The 27,729-nt window shown below is 39.7% G+C and overlaps 1 protein-coding gene across 1 annotated transcript in view; it reads left to right on the top strand.

Annotated features, from left to right (window-relative positions):
- LOC145418128 (glutamate receptor 1-like) overlaps positions 1 to 27,729 on the top strand; it is a 722,099-nt gene that overhangs the window by 70,864 nt on the left and 623,506 nt on the right. Inside the window, exon 3 of the mRNA XM_080286652.1 lies at positions 15,427 to 15,554. Coding sequence (XP_080142778.1) covers positions 15,427 to 15,554 — 128 coding nt within the window. The remainder of the gene's footprint in view (positions 1 to 15,426; positions 15,555 to 27,729) is intronic.

Raw genomic sequence — 27,729 nt, 5'->3', positions numbered from 1 at the left:
AATATAGGGCATAGGGCTTATTTCAATGGATGAAATCTGTGGAAAAAGAAGGGGGAATTTTCCGTAGCGCAGCGCGGCGTGGGAGGTGAGAGGAGAGGGTAATGGAGGGCAGGTAGGGAGGGGAGTCACGAAGGGGGTAAAATAGCTAAAATGTCAACAATGGATGGGAATACAGATGAGATTTGGAGTGCTGACTAGTGTTGGACATTGGCAGTACTGATAGATGATACAAGCCACATCTTGAGAGCCCGGGATAATTCAAAATAACACAGAATCACAAAAGTGACGCCCCGCGGTATGATCCATTGTAGCCGAGCGTCACGAAAGTGACGCCCCACGGTTAAGGGGTTAAAGTACCGAGACTGACAAGGGATAGGCCTTTCCTGATTACTTGTGTTGTTTAATTCCTGCTATCTGCTAATGATATTGTTTTACTTGAGCTTTCGAACTGGAGAGGTTAGAGGAGATCTTCATTATCCCCAAGTTCCCTGATGGCAGCAAGAATACATTAAATAAAAAATGATTCATAAAGCTGGCGAACACTCATATTCATCTATTTCCATAAATGATTTAGATTTACAAGAACGACAAGGAAGGGAGATTGCAGTATCTATGTACCTTATTCTTCTTCAGTAGCAACATCTATCTATCTATCTATCTATAGCCCGACGCCCTAATCCCACAAAGGGTGGCCACAGACAAAACGCCTCCAAATCGCTCTGACACCCACTATTTGACTATCCTCCCCCCAACTCACCCCCCCTCCCTCATATACCTCTCAACTCCATCCCTCCACCTCATCCTCGGTCTATCCCTCCCTCTCCCTCCCTCCACCTCACCTACATACACCCTCTTAGTCAGTCTTTCATTCTCCATTCTCTCCACATGTCCAAACCACCTCAGTGTATTTCTCCTAATCTTCTCAACCACATCCACATCCACCCCGCAACGTTCCTTCACTTCTTCATTCATCAACCTGTCCCTCCATGTCACTGCACATGCTCCCCTCAAGTAACTTATTTCCACTGCTGTCACTCTTGACTTGTTCCCCTCTTGCAATGTCCACCCCTCGCTTCCATACGTCAGGGCAGGGATCACAATACTATCATGCAGACTTCTTAACTTCCATACTCACCTCCCTATTACTCATCACTGCTTTCAGTGAGCCAACAACCTTCCTTCCCTGCTGTACCCTTTCACGCACTTCATCCCCCAAAGTTCCATCCTTACTCGTCACACTACCCAAGTACTTGAATGCACTCACATTCTCCATATCCTCACCATCCAGCTTCACTGTACAGTCTGTGACTTCATTCCTCTCAAACACCATAACTTTACTTTTGTTTACATTAACTTTCGGCTTCCTCCTCCTACACACTGTCCCAAATTCATTCACCAAACCTTGCAACTCCCATTCATCTTCACTCAACAATACTGCATCATCAGCAAACAGCAACACCGGAATCTTGCAAATCTCACCCTCATTCATCAGAGCCATCCCCACATCCACTGCCCTACCTTGCATCTCCTTTATAACCCCATCCATGTATATATTAAACATCCATGGAGACATCACACAACCCTGTTTCAGTCCCACATTGAGATCAAAGAACTCACTCAGCTCAACATCCATTTGCACCATAGCCCTAGCTCCTTCGTGCATATTCTTCACAACAGTCAACAATTTCCCCTCCACTCCATATATTCTTAATACCTTCCACATATCTTGTCTATCTATTCTGTCATAAGCTTTCTCCAAGTCCATGAAGGCAGCATACACTTTCTTTCCCTTCTCTAGATACTTCTCCACTAAACATCTTAGAACAAATATCTGATCTACGCACCCTTTTCCCTTCCTAAATCCCCCTTGTTCTTCTTCAACTAGCTCCTCTGTCATACCCTATCAATGAGTATTCTACCATATATTATACTAGTCACACTAAGAAAGCAAATACCCCTATAGTTACCACATACTTCTCTCTCCCCTTTTCCTTTGTATAATGGAACAATTATACCTGATTTCCAGTCCTCTGGAACTCTTCCCTCTTCCCAAGCCAATCTACACTACTTCCATATCCACTAACAATCTCACCCCCATACCTCAGCATTTCACCACACACTCCATCAATTCCTGGGGCCTTTCCACTACTTTCGCCCTACTGATCTCTTCCTCTCTCCTCTCATCTCTTCTTCTCCCAGCCATTCCCCAACCACTTATACTCGCACTGCTCTCACTCTCTACATTCAACAAATCCTCAAAGTGCTCCTTCCATCTCAATTTCTCTCTTCTCCACCAACACTCTATTATTCCTATCTTTCACTCCCCTACTATTTCCCCTTTCACACTGCCTGACTTTCTTTACCTTCTTCCAAAACAATTTCTTACTCTCCCTCCATTTCACACTCAGATTCCTCCCAAACTCTTCATCCACTTTCTTCTTACTCTCCTTCACCAGTCTCTTCACCTCCCTTCTCCTGCTCACGTATACCTCTCTCTTCCCTCTCTCATCTTCTCCCCTACCTCTACTCGCTAGCCATTCACTATATGCCTTCTTCTTTTGTTCCACAGCTCGTTTCACCTCATCATTCCAACATGCTGTCCCTTGCACACCCTTGCATCTCCTCCTCACTCCACAAACCACCTCACACGCTGCGCCTATCTCTTCCATGAATATCATACATACGTCTTCCACCCCTTCAAACTGCTCTAGCTCATACCTTCCCAATCTTTCTTCCACTATGCTCTTATACTCTGCCATTTTCTCACTATCTTGCAAATTCTCCACTCATCTCACAGGAGCTGTTTCCTCCTGTCTTCCCGTTCGTCTCCTCAACCATTTTCTTTGCAGCTTTACCTTGGCCTTCACAAAGTGATGGTCCGAGACTACATTCCCCCACCCTCGCCACACTCTTGCATCCAACACTTGTCTTCGCATTTGCTCATCCACACACACGTAGTCTATCATTGCCTTTCGTTCAACAAGTTCACCAACCATCCTCCTCATTACTCTCCATGAATACCGTTGGATCATCTTATGCCGAAAGTAGGTGTTGGCTATTGCCAACCCCTTACCAGCACAGATGTCCACCAAAGCACTACCATTCCAATCTACTTCAGCTGGCACACACCACTGACCACACACTCCATCCTCTCATACATTCCCAACTTTGCCATTCATGTCTCCAATCAAAAGCACTCTCTCGCTCCTCTCAAATTTGTTCACACATGCTTCCACTCTCGATCAAAACCCATCTTTCACTCTTGCCACTCGGTCCTCTGTCGGATCATACACACATACAATCGGCCATGCTTGTATACCTATTTTCATCCTCACCCATACAATACTTGCACCCACTGTTCCATACTCTCTTATATTCTCCTTCCACTTCTTGCTTATCATCAGACATACTCCCTCTCTTGCCCTCTCATTCTCATTAACTCCCGCACATATACCTAAACCATATTCCCATTTTCTCACCCTTTCACCTTACCTTTTAGTTTCAGTCAATCCACATATATCCACTTTTGCATCCTCAAGCACCTGAACAATCTCTCTCTCTTTCACTTCATCATTCACTACTCTCACATTCCACGTTTCCACCCTCAGAATGTCCTATGTCCGTTCCATAGTCGTCAACGTATGGTCCGTCCGGGTCCGAGGCTTTTTATTCGCTTATTTAGTTAGTTCTTTTTACGGGGTGGGGCACTAACTCACCACCAACCCTTTTAGTCGCCTCGTACGACAAGCAGGGATACTGGGGGAGTATTCTTGAAACCCCCCTACCCCCAGGGGGATAGCAACATTCTTGCAATAATTAATGCCAATAGACGTTACCATATTATATGTGTTAGAACAAACAAGCATAGGGTAGATTCAGAGCATATTAGGAAGCAGCAAATAGTACGTAAACAGAACAGAACTGCATTAAACCTTCCCGGCAATTTCCAGCCCACCTCGTAATTCTCCACAGCAGCGAGTTCCCCCACTTCATAACCTAAATATCTCCGGTCGGGAGCGGCGGCGGTGGAGCTGCTGGCCGCCTGGATTTAGAGCCATGAAAATAGCAATGGCTTACTTTATGATGGCGTTCACGGTCTGGGCAGTTTAGGTAAGATATGTTGCCTCGAGAGTCTCCTGGTTCCTCGTTAGTCTGGCCCTCTCTGATGTGTTCTGAGGGAGAGAGAGAGAAAGAGAGAGAGAGAGAGAGAGAGAGAGAGATGCAAGGAATATTGGTGCTAGTATTTTTTGTTTTGTGTGTGTGTGTGGTAGATGCAATAATATGATGGTTATTGTTGTGACGGTAGTTTAGGCACCCTGGTGACGATTGATGAGTCAGTGTTGGAAACTGTGATGATGGTTATTGTGACGATGATTATGGCTGCAGTAAAATGTAATGGTAGTAATTGTAAAGTAGTAATCATGATAGTGATTGTGGTAGTGATAGTAGATGTAACTAAACTGAGGCAGCTGAAGAGTTTGTGCTGGTAGATGGAATGCTGGAGATTGTGATGATCATAGTTCATGTGACATATTGGTGGTGATTGTAGAGCTTTGATGTTACTAACTGTGATGATGGTTATTGTGGTAATAATAGTTACTGAGGTATTATGGTGATGGCTGCAGAGTTGATGTCAGTAGTTGTGATGATGGTGATTGTGGTAGGCATAGGTACTGAGGTATGACGGTGGCGACTGAAGAGCTGGTGTGACATCAAGGATAAAAGACGCTATCACAGTCACCTATAGTCCGATATTGTACATACAGACAGATCTATGGTGGCATACTGGTAATCAGAGGAAATGGTGCCAGGAACTTGTGATTATATCATTAATGACAGACGATTTCATTCAGTTAAATAAACCGTAGATACTTTATAACTCATTCAGAACGATGATGTGCTTTTTTTAATCCTGGTGTTTTCAGACAATTTTTATAAAATTAAGCGAACGTTAGAACATGATAGGCCGAATAATAAATTCATAAGTCCCTCCAATTAGAGAGGTCTCGTGTACTGAATTGGATAGTCTGGCGATAACAAAAGAAAAAGTCCTCATCACACAGAGCCGTACTCCAGTATTGGACATGCAGACAAATGTATGCTGGGAATTTGGGTAATCAGGGGGAACGGCGGCATAAACATTGCATTATAACCTCCTCAGCTCAGGGCGCGGCATCAATCATCTCAGAAAATGGACGAGTTGCTCCTAATAGTAGGGCAGAAGAAATGAGTTCTCTTGCATCCCCCCCTCCCCAAGAAAAGAATTCAGAATGAATTTTAGCATCCCCAGAACATCTACTCAGAGAGTTTTGATGTTACTGGCAGAAAAAAAGCAAAACTCCCACATACATCTGAATGACGTATTTCCGAGATAGACTATATTCATTGACCTTTGCCGAGCTACAGACATTATATGAGGCACAAGAAAGGTGTGCGCGGGCCAAGCTGTTATAAAACAATGACTCAGAGATGAAAACTGCCTTACAAAAAATCAGCCCGGCAGGTGATAAAAGCTGAAAGTCTCATTTCAGAACCTATGAGACGATGTTGATAATCGTGGTGTGCTTTATAAGGTTTTCTTTGGAAATGAGTAGATTTCCTACTTTCGAAACGATAGGAGGTTAAAGTCACGTGCTTTATGCAAAGTTTTCGGTCTTTGTTAGAAAATGTTACTTCATTTTCGTTTCCCGAAATGAATTATTTTCCATCTAACTCGCTTAGGTAGGGTTTAACAAACATATTTACTGATCTGCAGACCTTTTACATTATCCCCAATCATTGATCTTTTTTTAATAAGAATAATAGCGCATTTTAATTTCCAGGAAAAAAAAAAACAGTGCGTCAGCCTACACCCTAGTTCTTTAGTACAGAAGAAAATGTTATTTATAATAAATATAAACTACGAGGCAAAGTTACAGCCTGCTGTATATGTTTGTTTTGGTTTCGCACTATTAAAGATTATGGTCATATTCCAGGATAATGGGCCAAGGTTGTTTTGTGACAGTATGATTATTTTTTATTTTTCTACAAATATTATGTACCTATATTCTACAGAGATGGCCAAAGAAGCTAGTCAACAGCTATAGAAACTTCCCTCATTATTCGTAGAAATCAGTCAGTTTTAAGAAACTGTTAAATACTTCAGCACTGAGTGATGGGTCAAAAATTGACCTAACCCATAGTTTTCGACAAGGACAGAATATTTCGAATATATTAATATATAATTTGGGATCCAAACATAGAGTCAAACTATATGTATACGGGGCCACGGAATCGACTGTTGCAGAGTTCAAGAACCAAGATTATGGGTCAAGGTCGCTGTCCTCAGAATCGCTTTTATTCTTATGTTCTTACAAGCCAATGCAAGAATTAACCGTTACTCCCAATCCTTCATGTATGTAGCAGGTCAACCTTCAAATGTCCTCTGTGTGTAATTTCCACTACCTATGACGGCTAGACCTTTAAACGCAATGTGTCCAGGCATCTCGAAATGAACGGAGTTTGAATTTGTCTCTCTGATATTTTGTTTATATTTCATAGAGGGAAGAATCCTGCAGGCTCCTGGTCTTTGGTTCCTTCTTCCTCGCATTAAAAAAATTTCAACATGAAGATGAGAAATACTGACGAGAGAGAAGAAAGATACAAACTAAGATTGGAATACCTGAAATAGGAGAAAGTAGTACAGAACCTGACTGGAAAGAATATATATATATATATATATATATATATATATATATATATATATATATATATATATATATCTGCCAGACGCCTCAATCCCGTTTGGGGTGGCCACAAACAAATCGCCTCCAAGTCGCCCTGTCCCCCGCCATTTCACTGCCCTGCTCCCAACTCACACCCCTCTCTCTCATATACCTCTCCACCCCATCCCTCCATCTCATCCTCGGCCTCCCCCTCCCTCTTCCCCCCTCCACCTCACTCACATACACTCTCTTCGTCAGTCTTTCACCCTCCATCCTCTCCACATGGCCAAACCACCTCAGGGTGTTCCTCATAACGCTTCCTGTCACATCCACATCCACACCACAACGGTCCTTTATATCCTCATTCGTCAGCCTGTCTCTCCACGTGACTCCACAGGCTCCTCTTAAATAACTCATTTCCACTGCTCTCACTCTTGATTTGTGTCCTTCCAACAATGTCCAAACTTCACTTCCATTCGTTAGAGTTGGTATCACAATACTGTCATGTAGTAACTTTTTCACTTCCATGCTCACTTCCCTGTTTCTTATCACTGCTTTCAAAGAACCAGCAACCTTTCTTCCCTGCTGTACCCTTTCAAGCACTTCACCCTCCAAACCTCCATCCTTACTCATCACACTACCCAAGTACTTAAACGTACTCACATTTTCTAATTCCTCACCATCGCTAGCAACTGCGTGAGTACAGCAGCTTACCATATATATATATATATATATATATATATATATATATATATATATATATATATATATATATATATATATATATATATGTATATATATATATATATATATATATATATATATATATATATATATATATATGTATATATATATATATATATATATTATATATATATATATATATATATATATATATATATATATATATATATATATATATATATATATATATATATGTCTATCTATCTATCTGTCTATCTATATGAAAAGATAGACACGTGGGATAAAAGTAGGTAAAGACGGAGGGAAGAAAATGTGGGAAAACATAAATAAACCTAGAAGCATGGAAGTGAAAAGTTAAGAGTTTGTAGAAGTATATAGAGAAGGGAAAAAGGAATTTTCAATAGAGGTTGAGGACACACGGAAAGACTACTGAATAGAAATATACCAGAGGAAAGAAAATAAGATGGAACTGTGGAATGAAGAAAACATGGATGAGAACGAGACATCAAGATGAAAAAAAAAAAAAGAGGACACGCTAAGAGTGGACTGCGGAGTTAATATACCTCTACTCTTAAACAAACACCTGGACATGGCCTGTAAAGCGGAAACCAAATGCACAAAGATGACCAAAAGGGAGTAGCTCTGGAAGAGATAAAAATATATTTAAAAACGTTAAACAAAAGGAAAGGGGCAGGCCCAGACAACCTTAGACCCGAGTTATTCACAGGAATGTTTGGTAACAGAGTTTGCATGCAAAACCTAGGTATTAGGTTCAGCAAGATTCTGGAAGGTGGAGAAATTCCTGACAGCTGGAAAGAGTAAAAAAAAAAAAATATATAGATGTATATTACCAACAGCTAAAAGCCCAGAGGTGAAAGACCCGAGACCTACATCGCTAACAAATATAGCATATTCGTTTTGTATGAAAATTTTACATATGCAAGACAATAAAAAAGATCGAGAGGAACAGGCAGGATTTACAAATGACAAACGAACCGAGGATAATCTATATATACTACAGTACTGTACAGACCAGAATTACAGGCAAAAGAAGTAACTCTGTGTGGCAACTATATACTTCCTTTCCACAAAGCTTATGATCTTGTCAGCATATAATTATCAATTGATTACGGCACTGACAAAGTGTAAAATAGTAAAACCATAAAATATATAAAGGAGAGATATATACGAGTGACAAAACTTAAAAAAAAAATGAAACAAGAAAAATAAAACGATATATTAAAAAACGGAACTCGGTAGGGTACACGGTATTAACAACTCTGTTTAAACTGATAACAAAGAGAATTATAAACATTTTAGAAAACCACCAATGTGGGTACAAGGATGTATAATAAATGCTATATCATTTGTCTTTGCCGTTTAATGGAGTGGTACACGCATAGGCATTAGATTAGAAGAGCAAGGAAAACCCTCAGAAAGTAAATGGAAGTTGCGATTTAGAACTACACCAGGGGAACAAGTAGCTTTACTCTATACCAGTCAGCGTCCGTGTCGTTTACGAAAGCCCCAACATGCTTGCGTGCATGGGCCTTGATCACCTAATGGCGGCTCTCCACGCTGCTCGATCTCTGTCAAACTCCCTATTCATTCCCTTATCCCTGAGGTTACATTCTGTGACCTCGTTCCAGGCATTTATCGGTCTGCCTCTTGCAACCCTATCCCCGAAGTATGAACTTCTCACTCCAGCATCCAACTGTCATTGTCCATCCACTCCACATGCTCAGACCATCTCAATCTACCCCTCCTCATCACAACACCAATACACATCAGTCCCATCCTTCCTCCCAGCACTTCAATCGTAAACCTAGACCCCACCCCCCACCAGAACTTGCATTCACGGACACACTACACATTCATCTAATATTTTTTTTTTTTTTTTTTTTTTTTATGTGTCCGACTCAGGGCATAGGCTTCACAGCCTGCTATCAAGGCCCAGCAGTCCTCCTACATACCATACACCTCTACATGTCACCACTTCGGCGCTTGCTGTCAGTCCTGCAAATTTTTATTTCATTGAACATTTGTGACGCCTTTACCTATGAGCCATGAATGATATTAAGGTGGTGGTCAAAATTAACTACTTAGGAATCACTATCGACAACCAGATGTTTCAAAATCCATAAGGTAGTTATAAAAAGCCTGGAAACCAGCCAACTTAACTTGCAGTGCCATTCTAATAAGTTGTAATAAAGTATTAATCGGAAAGATTATCGGAAACAGTAGTACTGGCACAACAATGTAAGACAAAAGCAAAAAAAAATATCTTGGATTATTATACTTTTGTTCCCGTCACCTTTCACCCACCACCCAGTCACCGCCAGTATGTATCTATTCATATTTGCCACGCAGTCCCGCAGATTCTGTATTGCCAATTGACATTTGTGATGCCTATGCCTCTGGGCTAGTTATTTTATTTAATTTCGCGGATTTATTTTGTCAAAAATCAACTTTCGTGTATTTCATGAATCTGCTTTTTTGGGGGGATGGGGGTACTAAGGGTGTAGAGTGGGTTTTCGGCTTAAATCACATATGTAGTCAGCCAAGAAAAAGCCTATATGGTAAAGGATTTTTATATTATTACTTTGAAGTATTCTGTCAGGTCGACTAAACACCTCTAAGAGCGAGGGCACGTAGCATCTCACCGCTGCCAACCTAAAAGATGTGAGAGCACCACAGACAGTGATTTTCTTTTCGGATTCCCACACCCCAGCCCATTACAGTGGAGGTAACAGCTTAAGGTAATGTGGCCACGATGGTTGACACATATATGCAGAATACATTTTGCAATAAACCTTCAGGTCAATTAAACACCTCTTAAGACCAAGACCTTGTAGGCACCTTGACACTGCTGTTCTAAAAGATGTGAGACTACCACATATAAATAAAATCAGTGAATGGTTTATGTTATCTGGTCTTTCTGTAGTGTGGAATGAAGTCTGTTCACATGTCATAATTACAGGTAATTAGGGATTTTTCTGCATTTTTGCGATCTTAATGGTAATATTATGGCCTGTAGTTACTAACCCCCTCAGTCTAATGATGCACCGTTATATTATTATTAATATTACCAATATACTAAATTACTTTGCTTCAAGGACTATAAAGAAAGACTTAGTCTAGGTTGTATCTAATCCCTCCAGTTCGGAAAGTCTCTCCTAAGGTAAATTAGTCGACTGAAGAAAAAAAAATACTAAGCAATACATCGTCCTACAGAAGAGGTTAATGGCTGTTATAAATACAGCTAAAACGAGGTATTTAACGTGACAGATTGACTCTTTGAAAACTTTAGCGTGGATTCTCCGGCTGGCATGAAGTTTGCCTACTATAGCCGCGGCGCACGACTCTGACGTTGTCATTATCGTACTCTGGCAACCTACCATTCGAAAATGTGTCCGCATATCCTTTTTAGACTGCTGATATCTTTTGTTTGACCATTCGTATTACCGTATCTATGGACTACTTTACTTAAATGAAGGGAGATTTTTTGAACCAGAACTTCTGGGTATGTTGCTCATTAACTTAATCACTGATAGACATCCTTAATATGTTCAGTTTAATCGTCTGATGGTATAAAGAATAAAACACAAAGCACATCCAGTGACTGAAGGGGATATATAAATATACGATACTTATAATTATATATCGACTATCGCCAACCACAGATATCCACAGTCACGTGAATCTGTCTGGCAAGTGCTGAGTTCTACCTCACTGTTAACAAGTAAGAGAGAAAACAAAAACCAGCATAAAACCTGCCAACAGTAACCATCCTGGGGAGAATACAGAGTGAAGTGAAAGAAACCAGTATAAAAAACAATGCATCCTGAGAAGTAAACACAGAAGAACGAGAGAATGCTGTGAGAGTAAATACTATGGCAAAATAATTTAACACAGGGCAAATAAATAAACGTACAGAGTATGAGAGCATATAGCATTGGTAGCGTGTTCATGAAATGTTGCTGCAACAGAGGCAACCATCATTAACTTCCTACCATTGACTGCTATACCCATTTTTTTTTTTTTTTCGAGACGAAGATGCACTTGACAGATTGGTGATGACTGGCTGAATGCAACATTACTTCATAATCTGTTTACTCGTTAGCCTTATTAATTGACAACATATATCTGAGAGGGAAATTTAGGTTCGTAAATGTTATTCGGACATGTTGCATTCAGCCAGTCATCACCAACAAGTCGAGTGCATCTTCGCCTCAATTAAAAAAAAAAAAAAAAAACGGAGTATAGGCTTAGATACTTCCACCCGACCGTACTGGCACCTTCTGACGCCATGAAGGGAGGGGATGGGGAAGAGAATGTTGACTGGCGAGAAGAGGGAAGGAATTGGGGGGGGAGGGGAGTGTTGCAGGTAAAGTAGAGGAAGGAGGATGAGAGGGGGTAGCAGTGGTATGCACAGAAAAATTTGGAGGTCAGGGGCTCTAGCCACGATGGCATTATCTGTTCGAACACAAGGCCTCCTATAACACAAGGATTCCTGTAAGAAATAAACCTTCACATTTTTGTTCTCTCTCGTAGAAAAAAAGTCTCCGCTACGGCACATTCTGATAATTGAAAACAACATAGTGTTTCGTTATTTCGAGCTGTCCGAGTGACATTACACAGAAATCTGAAGACTGAAAAAAAAGATAAATCGAATGCAGACAAAAATATATACTGTTAATATGATATAAGTATACCACCTTACTCTGAATGTAGATTTGTTAATGCTCACTATAGAGGAATCAATTTGACAGGCATTGACATTATCCTGCCGCGTAATTATGCACAAACAGAGAAAGAAAACAGTTCTGAATGTTCTAGAGTATATTTCATTAGTGAGTAAAAAAAAAAAATCAGTGAGAACACTCTATAAATGGAAAGTCAGAAGGGCAGGGGCTTTACCCTTGCTCGCCCCTGGGGGATAGGAAGGGGGGTTGGGGATAAAAGAGAGGGTTGGGGAGAGGAAGGAAGAGAAGACAGGTTTAAGTTCCTAACTACGTCACGAGAAAAATAACATAAAGCTCAGTCACTTGGTTTCTGTGTTTTTGATAACATTACATCGCAACAGTGTAGTACACAGGAGAATTATTACAAAGTGAGCATAGCAGTGCAAGAGGGAGTTTATGGTGAATGTAATTTTGTGCATGGCTGACAAGTAAATAATCTGTTCATATGTACCTGTGTGGACTTATTGGAGTCAGTGAGAACCATTTTAACCCACAAATTCAAATGCAGAGATAATCTGTCTCCATAACTGAGAACTTGGCTGAGCAGCCAGAGAATCTAATTTTCTTACAGTCAGGCTAACTCCTCCAGATGCATGGTGCCAGAAATTTCGCGAGCTTTAATGAGTATGGCTGGCTGAAAATATGAGGTTACGAGGTGAGGGGAAAAAAAAAGCGTAACCACAGCGTGACCAGTACAAGCTATCGAGGTTTAAGGTGAAAGAAAGCTTGAGGGATAGTCTAACTGGCTGGAGGAGCTTTTGAGGCAGGGTGAGGCTGATAGGAAGGGAAGGAGGTTGGGGTGGGGGGAGAGGCTAGGTACAAGAAAAATTGGGAAGTTTAAAAGGTAGGAGGAAGCTTCAAACGTTCATTTTGATGACGTAATTTAAATTTAATGTTTGTCGCCACCAGATTATTTTATTCAACTTAGACCAGATTTTTTCAACTGAAAGTCTTATAAATAGTCGTCATAAACAACTTCACTATAAGAGGCCTTCCCAATTTGAATAAAATAATTTGGAGGTGGCAAGAATAATCTAATACTTTTCGTCACCGCATGCACAGAATTAGGCAGTGTTAGCGGATAGATGAGCACTGGGGAGGCAGGATTGGAAAGAGAGAGAGGAGAGGAGAGAAAATTAGAGATGAAGGGGGAGAGAGAGGAGAGGCGGGTGTGGTGGGGAGAGGGAAGATGTGGGGGATGGGAGACGTGGAAGGGGAAAAGGGGAGAGGTGTGAAAAGAGTGGGGGAGGGAGGAAAGATTCTGAAAGAGAGATTAGGTACATAGGGGCAGGGGGTGGGGGGGCATAGGAAGAGAGCAGTGTTACGAGGGCAAGGATTGTGCGCAGGGGAGAGAGGAGGTATGGATGGGGGGACGAGCTTGGGCATGTGAGTGTTTATATGCTAAGTACAGTATTAATGTATGCTGATATAAATTGTTCTTGGTGTAGGATAGCCTAAATACATTGCATGTTAAATACTAGCAATTTAATAAAGCTTCTCATGTTCGGATATTGTAGTAAGGTCCAGTATTGTGGTCAAGCTGAACCAGACGATTTTACTCAGCTGAGTGGGTGAAGGGGCCACAAAAAGTTAATATTATCACCATTAACCATCTTATAATCGGGGTGACTCTATTATTCTGTTAAAGTTAACGCCAGACGATCTTATTGAGCCAAGTGTGTTGTAGGATCCTCAGAGTGCTATGTCTTTTACGTCAGAGAGAGAGAGAGAGAGAGAGAGAGAGAGAGAGAGTGTGTGTGAAAGGATTACTTATGGTGAGGTAAGGCATTGCTATGTGTGTGTGTAAGGTCTTTATTCTTCCCTAAAAAGAAGTTGACAATGGCAGATGAAATGCAGTGGCTCTGGGGATTTCGTATCGCATTTTCCTTGATGATAACTTCTGCACATTACACACCCATATCCTCTTGTATGTTACTGATCGAAACTATGTTGATATTAAAATGATATAAATAAACTACAGCAGAATAATATGTAATATGCAAAACAAATCGGAGAGCAACTAAAAAGTAAAAATTTTATTTTAACACAATAGTTGCGATGTTGGATGGAAAAAGTGCCTGGAGGAAATGAATAAAGCACAGAAAAATGAGAGAATTTGGGATGGGAGGAGATTCAGAGTTCTTTGCCCTTTATTGCATTCCAGACTGTACTCACAAAACAATTGTGGCTGGTGGAATGTAGTAATGGGGATAGAATTCTGAATCTCTTTCCATCACAAATGATCACTTGTTTCTGTGCTTTTTTCATTTCTCCTTTCTTTACTCTTTACATCCGTCTTAATAATTTTAGAGGAGGATTTTTGTTTTCTAGTTGATGATGTTTTAATGGAAGCTAGCTATGAAATACATATTGATTTTAAACATACTTTTAATACTATGAGAATCACATCCGTGATTATTAATACAGAATTCGTATATACTTACATGAAATGGGGCAACACGTATCCGTCAAGTTTTACATATTCTGAGATGTCGAAGCGCTAAAAAATGTTTTCAGGCTAAAAAAATGTTTTCATCAACAAAATGTTTTCATGTTTCCCCAAGTATGAAAAGAAATATCCCCAGTTATAATGAGGTGTTGGATGCGTCACACGCTCGTGTACGCCCTTTCCTTTTGAAGTATAATTGATGAAGAAAGAAAGCAAGAAATAAACAACAAAATCGACATTTTTGCCACTCGATTTCGGAACTCCTAGGAAGGTTGGCGGGGTTTTGCGAGTAGTTTTGAACTTGAATAAGAAATGTTTTTAGTGGATATGCTTAAAGCTAGGGTTCTTTAACGTTTTGGTGCCCTTAAACCTGTATCTTTACGTACGAGACACCATTTCGATCCTGTGCTGTCTGTTCACATTAATCGCTACCATGATTACTGACAGGGCTACAAAACCTATTATGCCTCCTAGAACACTACCCAAAGAAGTGATAAGAAGGTTACCTGAGGTAGGTAGGTCTGGTGAGATGAAATGCTTTTGTTTGTGCATAACGTCATTATGCTTTTACCTCACTGCCTTTAGGAAGTTTAGGTCTCGTATTAGTCAGTGCGAGGAGACCAACAGACCGATGAATTAACCAGCTTAATGGACAACCAACAGTCACGACCATTGTCCTTGTTTTCCTTTTTTTTTTTTTTTTGCCTCGGTTCTATTTCATCTCAGTCTTTGATGAGGAAGAGATCATGATGATGTTTATATTGACTGTGAAAAAATTCAAAATTTCTCGTCCTAATACATATTTTCTTCATTTCCTCCACAGTCTGCCGTCAGTTGTCGAGGCCGGTGTGGGCAATGGTAGGGTCTGTACAGCCTGACAGTTTCGATACTCTCCACTCTTATGCCAACACCTTCCAGATGCCATTCGTTACCCCATGGTTCCCTGAAAATGTGAGTACATCCATTACTCATTTAACTGTTATTATTATTATTACCAGCCGCGATAGCGAAACTGGTATTGTTTTCAGTTTCTGTGTGTGTGTGTGTGTGTGTGTGTGTGTGTGTGTGTGTCGTTAGCACAATAACTTCGCAACCGCTCGAGCTATCATAATAAAATTTTACTAGTGCGTAGTAGGGAAAAACTGATTACGAGTTAAAAATCGGTGAAAGTAGGTCAAGGTCCGTGTGTCTGTTAGCACGATAACTTCGCAACCGCTGAAGATATTATCACAAAATTTTACAGGTTAGTAGTAGAAATAAAAATCTCCTACGAGTTCGAAACTGATGAAAGTAGGTCAAGGTCTGTCTTTCTGTTACCACGATAACTTCGCAGCCGCTCAAGATACCACCAAAGAAATTTAAAGCAGGTGTGTAGTAGGGATGAAAATCTCCTACGAGTTCAAAATTGGTGAAAGTAGGTGAAGGTCAAAGATATATTCCGAGTCGCGCTAGACATGTATCGGCTCGCCGCTGGTATGGCTTCCTCCTTAGTGGGCCTCTAGTTACTACTACTACTACTATTTTTTTTTTTTATTACCAACCACGATAGCGAAGCTGGTATTGTTCTCAGTTTGTGTGTGTGTGTGTTCTTACCTTACCTAATTGTTCTTACCTAATTGTATCTTTACAGGAATGAGTCAAGCTCGTACTGTTCCGTGTCTTAAACCATATTTATCGTACATATCCTTAAATTTCTGAATTGTTTTGGCACACACTATTTCATTCGGTAGTGCATTCCATTGATCAATTGCTCTGTTTGGGAAACTGAATTTCCTTACGTCTTTATCACCTCTCTTCTTATGCAGTTTTTTGCAGTGTCCTCTTGCTGATGCTTCTCCATATGTTAAGTAATCATTTATATCTATTTTCTCCTTCCCTGATATGCACTTATATAGCATTATCATGTCACCTCTTTTCCTTCTCTCCTGTAGTGTTGGTAGATTCAGTTTATTTAGTCTTTCTTCGTAGATTAGGTCCTTTAAGCTTGGTATCCATCTTGTAGCGGCCCTTTGAACTTTTTCAATCTTGTCTATGTGCTTTTTGAGATGAGGACTCCAGACTACTGATGCATATTCCAGGGTTGGTCTAATGAATGATGTTATTATCCTTCTTAGCATGTCTTCATTTATGTATGTGAATGCTATTCTCATATTTGCAAGCTGTGTATACATGTTCCGTACCTTCTCGCTGATATGGTCAGCCGGAGATAGTCTGTTATTGATAATCACACCTAGGTCTTTCTCTCTTTCTGATGTGTATAGGGTTTTATTTCCTAACTTATAATCCCAATCAGGTCTTTTTCCACTTTTACCAAACTTGATTACATGACACTTGTCCACATTGAATTCCATTTGCCATGTACTACTCCATTCATGAAGTTTATTTAATTCTTCTTGTAGCTCTTTACAAGAGTCTGTGTTAGTAGTTCTCCTTTGTATTTTTGCATCATCTGCAAACATATTCAGATAGCTCTCATTTCCAGTGTTACTGTTTATATCATTTATATACACTAAAAACATGATTGGTGCCAGCACTGAACCCTGTGGTACTCCGCTAGTCACTTCTTTCCATGATGAGTAGTTTCCTCTTAGTACTGTTCTCATTTCTCTTTGTATGAGAAAGTCTTGCATCCAACAAAACAGTTTGCCTCTAATTCCTCCTTGATGGTACAGTTTCCATAAAAGTCTTTGGTGTGGTACTGTGTCAAAAGCTTTCTTGAAATCTAAATAGATACTGTCCACCCATCCTTCCCTTTCCTGTATTGTGTTTGTTACTCTGTCATAGTAGCTCAACAGATTAGTAACACATGATTTTCCTTTTCTGAAACCAAACTGTCTTTCTGTTATCATACTGTGTTCTTCTAGATGATTTACCCAAGCTTTTCTTATAAGCTTTTCTAATACCTTGCTTACAACACTGGTCAGTGATACTGGTCGGTAGTTGAGTGGATTTTGTCTATTTCCTTTCTTGAATAAGGGGACAATATTTGCTTTTTTCCAAATATCAGGTAGTTTACCTTGACTCAAGGATTTCTTGAAAATTAAAAATAATGGTTTACTTAACTCCTTTGCACATTCTCGTAATACCCAACATGAAATTTCATCAGGACCACTTGCTTTTCCTCTGTCTAATCTACTTAACTCCTCCTGTATTACTTTTTCTGCTATTTGTATATCTGGTAGTATGTGTGGACATGCATGTTCCACATAGTCCCTCTCAAAATTTTTTTTGTGTGTAAAAACTAATTGGAAATTCTTATTTAGTGCTTCACAAATATCTTTCTCTTGTGTTTAAGTGATTCCCTCGTCCGTAATGGATTGTATTATATCTTTTACTTTGGTTTTGCTTCTGATATAGCTGTAAAACAGCTTTGGTTGATCACTACTTTTATTTATTATATCCTCCTCAAACTGTTTTTGGGCTTCCTTCCTGATTCTTGTGTAATCGTTTCTTGCCTGTTTGTAATTATTATACGCCCTTTCACTATTATGTCTTCTGTATCTATTCCACAACAAATCTCTTCTTTCTTTTGATTTTTTACATTCTGTATTGAACCATTTCTGTATTTTCTTATCTGCTTCTTTATGCTGTGGGATGTACTTCTGGACTCCTATTTCATAAAATTCACAGAATTTTTTATATACAGCATTTAAATCTTGTCCTCTAAGCTCATTTTCCCAATCAGCCTCTAAGAAATACTTCTTTAGGTCTTGATAATTTTCCTTTTTATAGTTTAGGCTCTTTTTGTAACTGTCATTGCTGTTTACTATGTCATATGCTATCCTGAAGTTATAATTTAGTACTGCATGATCGCTTTTGCCGAGTGGGGGGTGATATATTAAACTGTCAATATCATTTTCTTGCCTTGTATATATTAGATCTAGCACTGAAGGTACATCAAGTCCTCTTTTTCTGGTGGTTTCCCTCACATGTTGCATGAGGAAGAACTCTTGTACGAGATCCAGGAGCTTTTGGTCCCAACAGCTTTCTTTGCTAATTATATCTAGTGTATTCCAATTCATATTTGTATTGAAGTCCCCAGTTAGTATAATTCTTTCTGATTTCTCTTCCATTTTATATAGTAATGATCTTAAACTCTGAATTGTACTCTCTGCCAGGTCCTTATATTCATCTCTTTCCCATGTGTTTGATCTGGGTGGCATGTACAAATTGGCTACAATTACTTTACCTTCAGATGTGTTGATCTTTACTGCAATCAGTTCTACTTGTGATGGTATATCTAGTTTTATTTCATTGACTTTTAGATTTTTCTTAGTTAATATTATAATTCCTCCTCCTTTTTTTAAATTTCTGTCTCTTCTCCATATATTGTATTCCTCTAAGTTTAGTATGTCATTGGATATCATTGGTGTTAATTTTGTTTCAGTTAGGCATATTATTTGTGGTTCATTTTCTCTGACATAATCATTCAGCTCTAGTAATTTAGATACCATTCCATCCACATTTGAGTACATCAACTTTATCATCTTGTTTATGTACTTGTCATGACATGGTTCTACTACCTTCCTCCTTTTTATTCCATCCTGTTTGTGTACCACTTTCGTACCTGTAATCCTATTACTTTGTAAAAAAAATTTCTTCTTCTCCTCTTCTGATCTTCCCTCATTTTTTGTTTTTCCTTCCTCCCTTTTCTCTTTCAATAATTCCAGTTCCTCTTGTGTTAGACATCTTTTTATCCATACATTTTTGAACTCCTCTTTTTCCATAAGATTCTTTGCATTTTTTAGTATCTCTTCCACAGTGTTTACACTTTGGAAAGTCACCTTTAGAGGTCTTGTCTTGCTTTTCTCATATTTCCCTAACCTTTTGTTTTCCTCTATGTCTTTACTACAGATTTCCTCTGAAACTTCTTTCAGTAAGCTCATTACATTTGCCATCTCCTTTTTGTCTCTTGTGATCTTATTTTTTACTTCTTCCTCGTCTATATCAGTGATTACTATAGATTTGTTTATATCTACTGAATCTCTGACTAACTTCGGATTGTTTTGGATTATTCTTTTCACTTCCTTTTTAATGCTTTTTTCCTCCACCCTTGTTTCTAAGTCTTTACATTCACCATTTCTGCATACGTGGTTTCCACATCATTTTTGTAGCTTTGCACAGCTTCATTCACCTGTGTTATCTTCTCCTCAATATCACTGCTCTGGTCAATAAGACTGCTTACTTGCCTAATTGTCTCTGTGTCATTTTTAAACTCTTCCATAACACTCTCGTGATTGACTACTGTACTTGCCATTTCACTCATTTTCTTTCTAAGTGTACTCAATTCCACTGTTAGTTCACTGATGGTTGTGTCTTTCTTATTGGCCTCCCTTCCTAGTTTTTCTATTTCTTCCTTCTGCAAGTGCATCTGCTTCTTTATTTCATCAATTTCATTTTTGAAAGCCATTTCTCGTTTGTTTACACGTTCAACCAGTCTATTGTGAGTCTCCACTTCAACCAGTTCTTGGTAGAAATCATCATTTTGCTTTTTACCTCTATCCCTTTTCTTTTCCAAATTTGCTTTACTAAAGTATGTATCCATTTTGCAATACTAAAAGTGCAGAGCATGTACTTACAATCCCCGTGTTGTTGTAGTCTAAGCAAACCTCAGATGACTCAGCGTATTCTTTGGTTTTGATTCTTTTTCCTGTTTGAACAGGTCTTGTTTAAACTTTTTTTTTTCCCTTTTAATAATGAAAAATCATTTAGTCTAACCTGGTACAGAGCTTGACTCATACAAAGATACTAATTTAGGTAATGCCACTGGCCGTGTTGGTTCGGTACGGAGCGCCGATGTCGCACGTCCGTCTCGGTTGAATCCCTGTGTGTGTGTGTGTGTGTGTGTGTGTGTGTGTGTGTGTGTGTTAGCACAACAACTTTGTAACCGCTCAAGCTATCATCACAAAATTTTACAAGTGTGTAGTAGGGAATTAAAGTGATCACGAGTTCGAAATTGGTGCAAGTAGGTCAAGGTTTGTCTGTTTGTTACCACGATAACTTCTCAACCACTCAAGATATCATCGCAGATTTTACAGGTGTGTAGTAGAGATGACAATCTACAAGTATGGTTTCAATTTGTTTGTCTGTGTATCTGTGTGTCTGCTAGCACGATAACTTTGCAACCACTCAAGATGTAATTACAAATTTTGACAGGTGTATAGTAGGGATGAAAATCTACGATTTCGAAACTGGTGAAAGTAGGTCAAGGCCTGTGTGTCTGTTACCAGGATAACTTCGCGATTTCTGAAGATATTGTCACAAAATCTTACAAATGTGTAGTAGGGATGAAAATCTCCTAAGAGTTCGAAATTGATGAAGGTAGATCAAGTCCAGGACATATTCCGAATCGCGCTAGGTATGTATCGGTTCGCGGCTGGTGTGATTCTCCTCTTGGGGGGGAGGGCTGTAGCTATTATTATCATTATTATTATTATTATTATTATTATTTTTATTTATTTATTTATTTATTTTTAATTATTTCTTTATTCGTTCAGTCTTGTTGGAGGGAAGTGAGACAGGGCTAGGAAAGGCAGGGAGAGGAGGGGGATATATAGGACTGCGAGACAAACATATGATGTAGAAGAGAGTGATCGTGACGTGGAGATAGCCTGGTATATTACAGTCGATACTCTCCACTCTTACACAAAACCTTCAAAAGGCGTTCGTTATGCCGTGATTCCCAGAAAATGACAGTGCCTGCAGCAATGTTCTGTACTTTATAAATATTGAGGGAGAAAGAGAATGAGAAGAAAAGGACATCAAAACGTGAAATGTATGCAACATAAGAAGTGAAAGGGAAAACGGAAAATGACGATGATGATGATGATGATGATGATGATGATGATGATGATAAGGAGGAGGAGGAGGAGCAGGAGGAGGAGGACGAGGAGGAGTAAGAGGAGGGGGTGACGAAAAAAAAAAAAAAATAGATCGTTAGTGGAGGAGGGGGATTAAGAAGGAGAAAGAAGAATTAAAGGAAAAGATGCTGCGAAAACAACAGGAAACCGATGGTCTTCATTTCACGATACACGTATGAGTAGTGTAAGAAATGTGTTGTTTAGTAGTTATAATGAAAAGATGAAGTTTGTTCTTTTAGAATGATCATTTTACTTCACATTCATGGTCCGGACAACTCTGGCATTCTGTTCCATCTAACACCAGACGGCTTTAATCAGCTTAGAATTAATAACAGAAAACTCTGAAAGTGATTTTTTTTCTGTCAGATTAATATCAGATCATTATCCTATTATTACTGGAAAAATAGAAATAGGGAAAATTACTGATTATTTGAGGAAAAAACAAACACTAAATCAGAAATTGGGTAGATGCTAATATTTGCAGTATTTAATGACAGGAATATTTTGAGTGTGTACAGGACACTAACTGTCTCATGGTCAGGACAACTCGAAGATTGTATTCAAGCAAACGCTGGACGTTTTTATTCAGCTGAGCGCGAGTGTGGCTGCTGCTAATGTTATCCCTCACATTATATAAGCATGTCTGATATTCGGCTCCTGTTAATGCCACACTATTAAACTGTGCATGGGTAGGACAGCTTGGGAGTGTCATTACTGCCTCTATAAACCCTCACGTATAGACATTTAATGTGTCTTAACATTTTAAAATGTAAAAGTATAGCACAGTTACCACTTTATAGCGTCTTTAAAGTAAAAACACAAACTAGATAAGAGAATTGTGATATTTCGATATAGTTTAATGTATTAATGTATATTCAATAAAATATCAACATTTTTCATGTCAGATAAACAAAATTTGATTTGCAAGTTACAACCAGATTTAGCACTAACTACCTTAAAGTCCAAGAAAGGCTGCGATATTTAAGTTGTGCATACTTTTAATTATATATATTTTACTGAAAAGTAATAGAAAAAATGAAAAGCAATAGAATTTTTGCTCACAGATCTTGTACCATCGAGAGTAAACATTAAGCTTGAATCATGCCATTGATGGAACACAAGTATACACTGCCGGTATACAGCCTGACTCACAGGTTCCTACCTGTCTGCCACAGCTCCTTGACAGAAGACCGCTGCCTACTGTAGGTATTGTTTTTATGTCAAGTTTCGTTCTAACCACAGAGATATAATACTGTGATCAGTATAGCCGTTTATTTTAGTTCAAGCATTTTACCATTTAAGACAGTGAGCAGGATATAGGATACTACTGTATTTTGGAAAGTAATCATAATTACAGGCTTAGTTCACACGAAAAATGTTGGAGGAATAAATGATAGAATATTTATAAACGTCTAGAGTAACTGGGTAAAGCAAAATCATTTTTTTTTATCATTTCTCAACCGATTCCGATACGAATCCGATTACTGGATAATTTTTCCCTACCAGTATTAATCGGCTTTCCCTTGCCAATTAACAGCACTATTTGAGGCGTGATAAAGGATGTGTGCATCAAATACTTGGAATGAGGCAGATATTAGTGGAGAAGGCTTGTGAGAAGGTAAACAGAAAAGGATTTTGAAAGGTTGTGCATATACTGTATATGGTATAGTGCTACTGAGTGTCGTTAAAAACTTTTATGGAAGTACTGAATCCTTGTTAACAGTGCATGGGCTTCAAAGTGAATAGATTTATGAACAGTGTTTTCAGAAAGGTAAAAACACTAGTACTGGAGACAACAAAAATGTTCATGATGAAGAGTGAAAGATGGATTATCTGAAATCTGATGTATGCAGATGATGCATTGCTGCTTGCAAATAACAAGGAAGAGCTTGGTAGATTGATGCAGAGTTTTACAGATGTCTGGGAATGTTCTAGCCTGAAAATAAATATATGCATAGGAGTAAAGTGATGGTTGTTGAGAGCGAAAGTGACTCCCAGAGTGATGGTACGGTGACTGGTGATGAAAGTCGAATTGATGAGTGTTTAAGTATACTTGTGTGCAGTGATAAGAAAGAGGTATATCCCAAAGAAGTGGAAAGTAGAGTGGCACCGAGAAGATGCAAATGTCTGATTGTAGCGGCTGCAAGAGGCTTGCACGAAGTTTAGTGCCTACCCAGTCCTACATGTGTGAGACTATGGTGTGATATGAAATTGAAAAATCAAGAGTAAAATCACTGGAGATGGGCCTGTTGAGAAATGTGTCTGAAGTCCAGTGAGCGGATAGGACGTGGAATAATGTGATTGATGAAAGGTGCGGAATATTTAGGTCTGTGGACACCGGAGTTGAAGAGAGTGTGATTAGATTGTTTGGGTATGTGAAGAAAATGGGTGCAAACAGAGTGGTGAAATGTGTGTATGTGATTTAATTTGAAAGTGGGACGAGGAGCGTTAGGCCTAGAAGTAGGTGGATAGATATGATGAATGAGAGTGTGGGAAATACAGGTACAACAGATTATAAGGCTGGGGAAGCACAAAAAAATAGAGCTGGATGAATGAATTTTGTGTGGAGAAGAGTATGAATAGGGTTCTGCATTTCCATTTTAGTTTGAGAGTTGTCATATTGACTTTGTCAAATAAGTGAGTGTGAAGCTATGGAGGGATTTTTTTTTTTACCTCATGAAATCAGGATTCAGGGTACATGAAGAGTGAGTGAAAAAGACTGTGGATTATTCAGCTGGGCAAACTTTGGTTAATAGCTCACTGTCAGTTTTATTCTGGCTTTTTGGATCTTACCTCACCCATCATTAGGGTGGGATTGGGGGTTTGAAGGAGGATGGCGATGATGAGGGGAAAAGGGGAGGGGAGAGAGGGAATGGGGGAGAGGGAGAGAGAGGAGAAGGGAGAGGGGAGAGGGGAGAGGGAAGGGAGAGTAGGGAGAGGCAGGGTAGAGTAAGGAGAAGCAGGGTAAGGAAGGGAGAATCAGTGTAGTGTAAGGAGCGGTAAGGTAGGGTAAAGAGAGGCAGGATAATGTAGGGAACATCAAGACAAAGTACGGAGATAGGAAGAGGGAAGGCAGGGTAGGGAGATAGGAAGAGGGAAGACAGGGCAGGATAAGGAGAGAGAGGGTAGTGAAAGGAGAGGCAGGGTACGATAAAGAGCGGCAGGGTAATGCAGGAAAAGTCAAGGATGGGTAGGAAGAGGCTTGAAAAGATAGGAAGAGGGAAGGCATGGTAGGGAAATCCAGGGTAGAGCTAGGAGAGGCAGGGTAGTGCAAGGAGGGGCAGGGAAAGGTAAGGAGAGGAAGAGTAGTGCAAGCAGAGGCAGGATAGGTCAAGGAGGGGCAGGGTAAGGTAAAGAGAGGTGGGATAGGGTAAAGAGAGACAAGGTAGGGTAGGAAAATGTATGGCAGCAAAAATCAGGGTAGGGTAAGGAGAGACAGGATAAAGTAGGGAGATGCAGAGAAGGGTAGGGAGAGGCAGGGTTATATGCTTCAGTTTTAGCCTCTCTCTCCTCACTTCCAAATCCTCCCCTTTGGAGACGCTGTCAGATGTGACGCCTGGTAGTACTGGCTCCTTTTAACTGGCTCAGCATGCAACCCACTCGGCTGGGCAGGAGAAAAGGGGGTTAGTTGGGAATAACAAGGCAATATTGTGCATCTATTGTGGTCAGTGATTGACTGAGTGATGTTACACAATCAGGGAAGCTGGGGGTTGGGTACAAAATGTAATTCATTCACTGGGCATAATCAAGCTTTACAGGGGAAGAAGTGAGCACAAAGAAAAAAAAAATCCTTCAGGCTTTCAGAAGGGCCATCACAACCGACTACGTGGTGGGTCCACTGGGAAGGACCATTGTAGTCTAAGAGAAAAGGGTTAATTCAACATCAATTAAATTTTTGCCGCCATTCTAGCTTTTTGCCATTAACAATGTTAGTTAAATGGTTTTAATGTTTTTTTTTTATTTTTCCAACTTCAAGATGATATTACAGTCACCACTCGTTATATGATGGGGTTACGTCAGGTTATACCTTAACGAATAACGAGTTTATCCTTAATCGGGAGATTGAAATACATTATAAAAGGGGGGTTACGTCAACTCAACTTCCCAAAGTCACCTACCCAAGACCGAAACAAAAATGACAACCCACCTGAATCACTTCCTGTGTTGGTCCACGTTGTCTCCAAGACCAAAACAAACACTATCACACCAATACAGGCAGCATTACTCACGTACAGTAAATCGTTGCAACGATACAACAATCACACTTGCGTAACGTTGGCCTGGTGCTACATGATGTATAGGCCTACTGTTGCACGATGCTTGGCTGACAGGTGACGATAGCAGGGGGGCACGCGTGAACGAGTGGAAAAGACAGGGCTTTGAAGGGGTGGCGGGCCCGCAACTGAACCAAAACAATGCTCTGGACGCTGGGGCCGCCATCTTGCCTGAGACTAGTGACAGTTGCCTAGCGTGTGCCTGACATTTCGCACGAAATTTTCCGAGGGCAATAACGTTATAGCGGGAAATTCATCGTAAATCGGGTTTTGGGGTGGAACTTACGTGTTATCATTGTAGCAAATTATTCTATACCGGATCAAGGTGTAACTCGTCGTGACCATATTCAGTTTCTTCGGCAGATTTTTAAAACTGGAGAGATTAGATGTAGCCTTTAACCTTAAGGTGGTCGACATTCCAGAATGTCCATCAAGGAAAAGGCGGTTGACATTCCAGAACACATCCCTAGTCCGCGGGCCTATTATACGCAAAGAGCGTGGTGTGGGTCTCTGTATCGATTGCTTAACAGAATACCACACACTGAAACATATTAGTGAGAACAGTTGTGGCAAAAGGAACAGTTTTACAGAATATTTACATATGTACAGTAATATTATAACTGTAGAGAAGTAAGGTATGAATAAGTTTGCATATAGTGTATACTGTTCAAAGAGCACCATGAAGACACAGAACAGTGTACATAATGTAAAAATAATATATTTTACTCTGCCATTACTAATAAGACCAGAAAACAAGACTCTCTGCCTGCCTGATCTCAGTCGCGTGCCACTGAGAGTGACCTTGATGCACCACCCCCCAGGACCAGCAGGACCAGCCTATCCCTACCGAAGCAGGGACGATACTGCCAATGTATCTCTATGCAGTGGCTTAGGCTGTCCGGTTGAGACTGCATGTGGGGTGAGAAGTGCTTGTGAGTGTGACTGTAGTGTTGTGGTGGCTTTGGATGTGTGTGTAGTCTGTGAACCGAGTGTAATCGACCCGCCTTAAGCCAACTGGGTGCAAGCTTACTAGTATACGACACTGGTTCAACCACAGCACCCCTTATGTCCACCAAAGCAGTTAGTGGCTCGGTGAATGCTTCCCAAAGTTTTTACAACTCTGGCGGCAGGCGAACCCGCGTCCACCAGCGTGCGAGACGCACTCTCTACCATTGTACCACAGAGGCTTTTATATATATATATATATATATATATATATATATATATATATATATATATATATATATAAATTTGGGTCTGGTTAGTTCTTGGATGGGTGACCGCCTGGGAACACCAGATGCTGTTGGCATCCCTACGTGTCAAGTGGGGTTGGTGGAGGATTAGTGCCCCTCCCTGTAAAACAATTAACTCTAAGCCCTTGGCCACCCCGTGTGGGATAATGGCGTCTGGCAATGAATGAATGAAAAATATATATATATATATATATATATATATATATATATATATATATATATATATATATATATATATATATAATCATCTGGAGGAATGAAAGGGAAGGTAAAATGTGAAAAAATCAAACTGAAAGCATTGAAGTCTCGATATCACCTTTTTCATTAATATTTTTTACCAGTGACTTTCCTTAACCCTTTTATTGTCAGGGCAACATTAGGATATATATATATATATATATATATATATATATATATATATATATATATATATATATATATATATATATATATACAGTATTCCAGTATGACACAGAGAGGCAGAGCAGATTACTGGTCAGCTAGCTGTACTGGGATAGTGAGTGAGCCATAAGGGTGTCATATAATTGCTTAACCATTAAACAACTATATTTCCCCGTATCATATTATAGAAGTGGTTTGCAACTATCACAGGTGTCCATTATCATGGTGTTAGAGCAGTGGTTCCCAACCTTTTTGGTCCTGTGGCCCCCCGAGAAAATTATGAGAAGCTCCATGGCCCCTATATAACTCAGATCGTATATTTATATATTTTTAATAT

This window comes from Coenobita brevimanus, chromosome 112, assembly GCF_032717465.1.
Source record: "Coenobita brevimanus isolate Jiangsu-jjx chromosome 112, ASM3271746v2, whole genome shotgun sequence".
Classification (NCBI taxonomy): Eukaryota; Metazoa; Arthropoda; class Malacostraca; order Decapoda; family Coenobitidae; genus Coenobita; species Coenobita brevimanus.
This window is presented reverse-complemented; position numbering and strand designations above follow the sequence as displayed.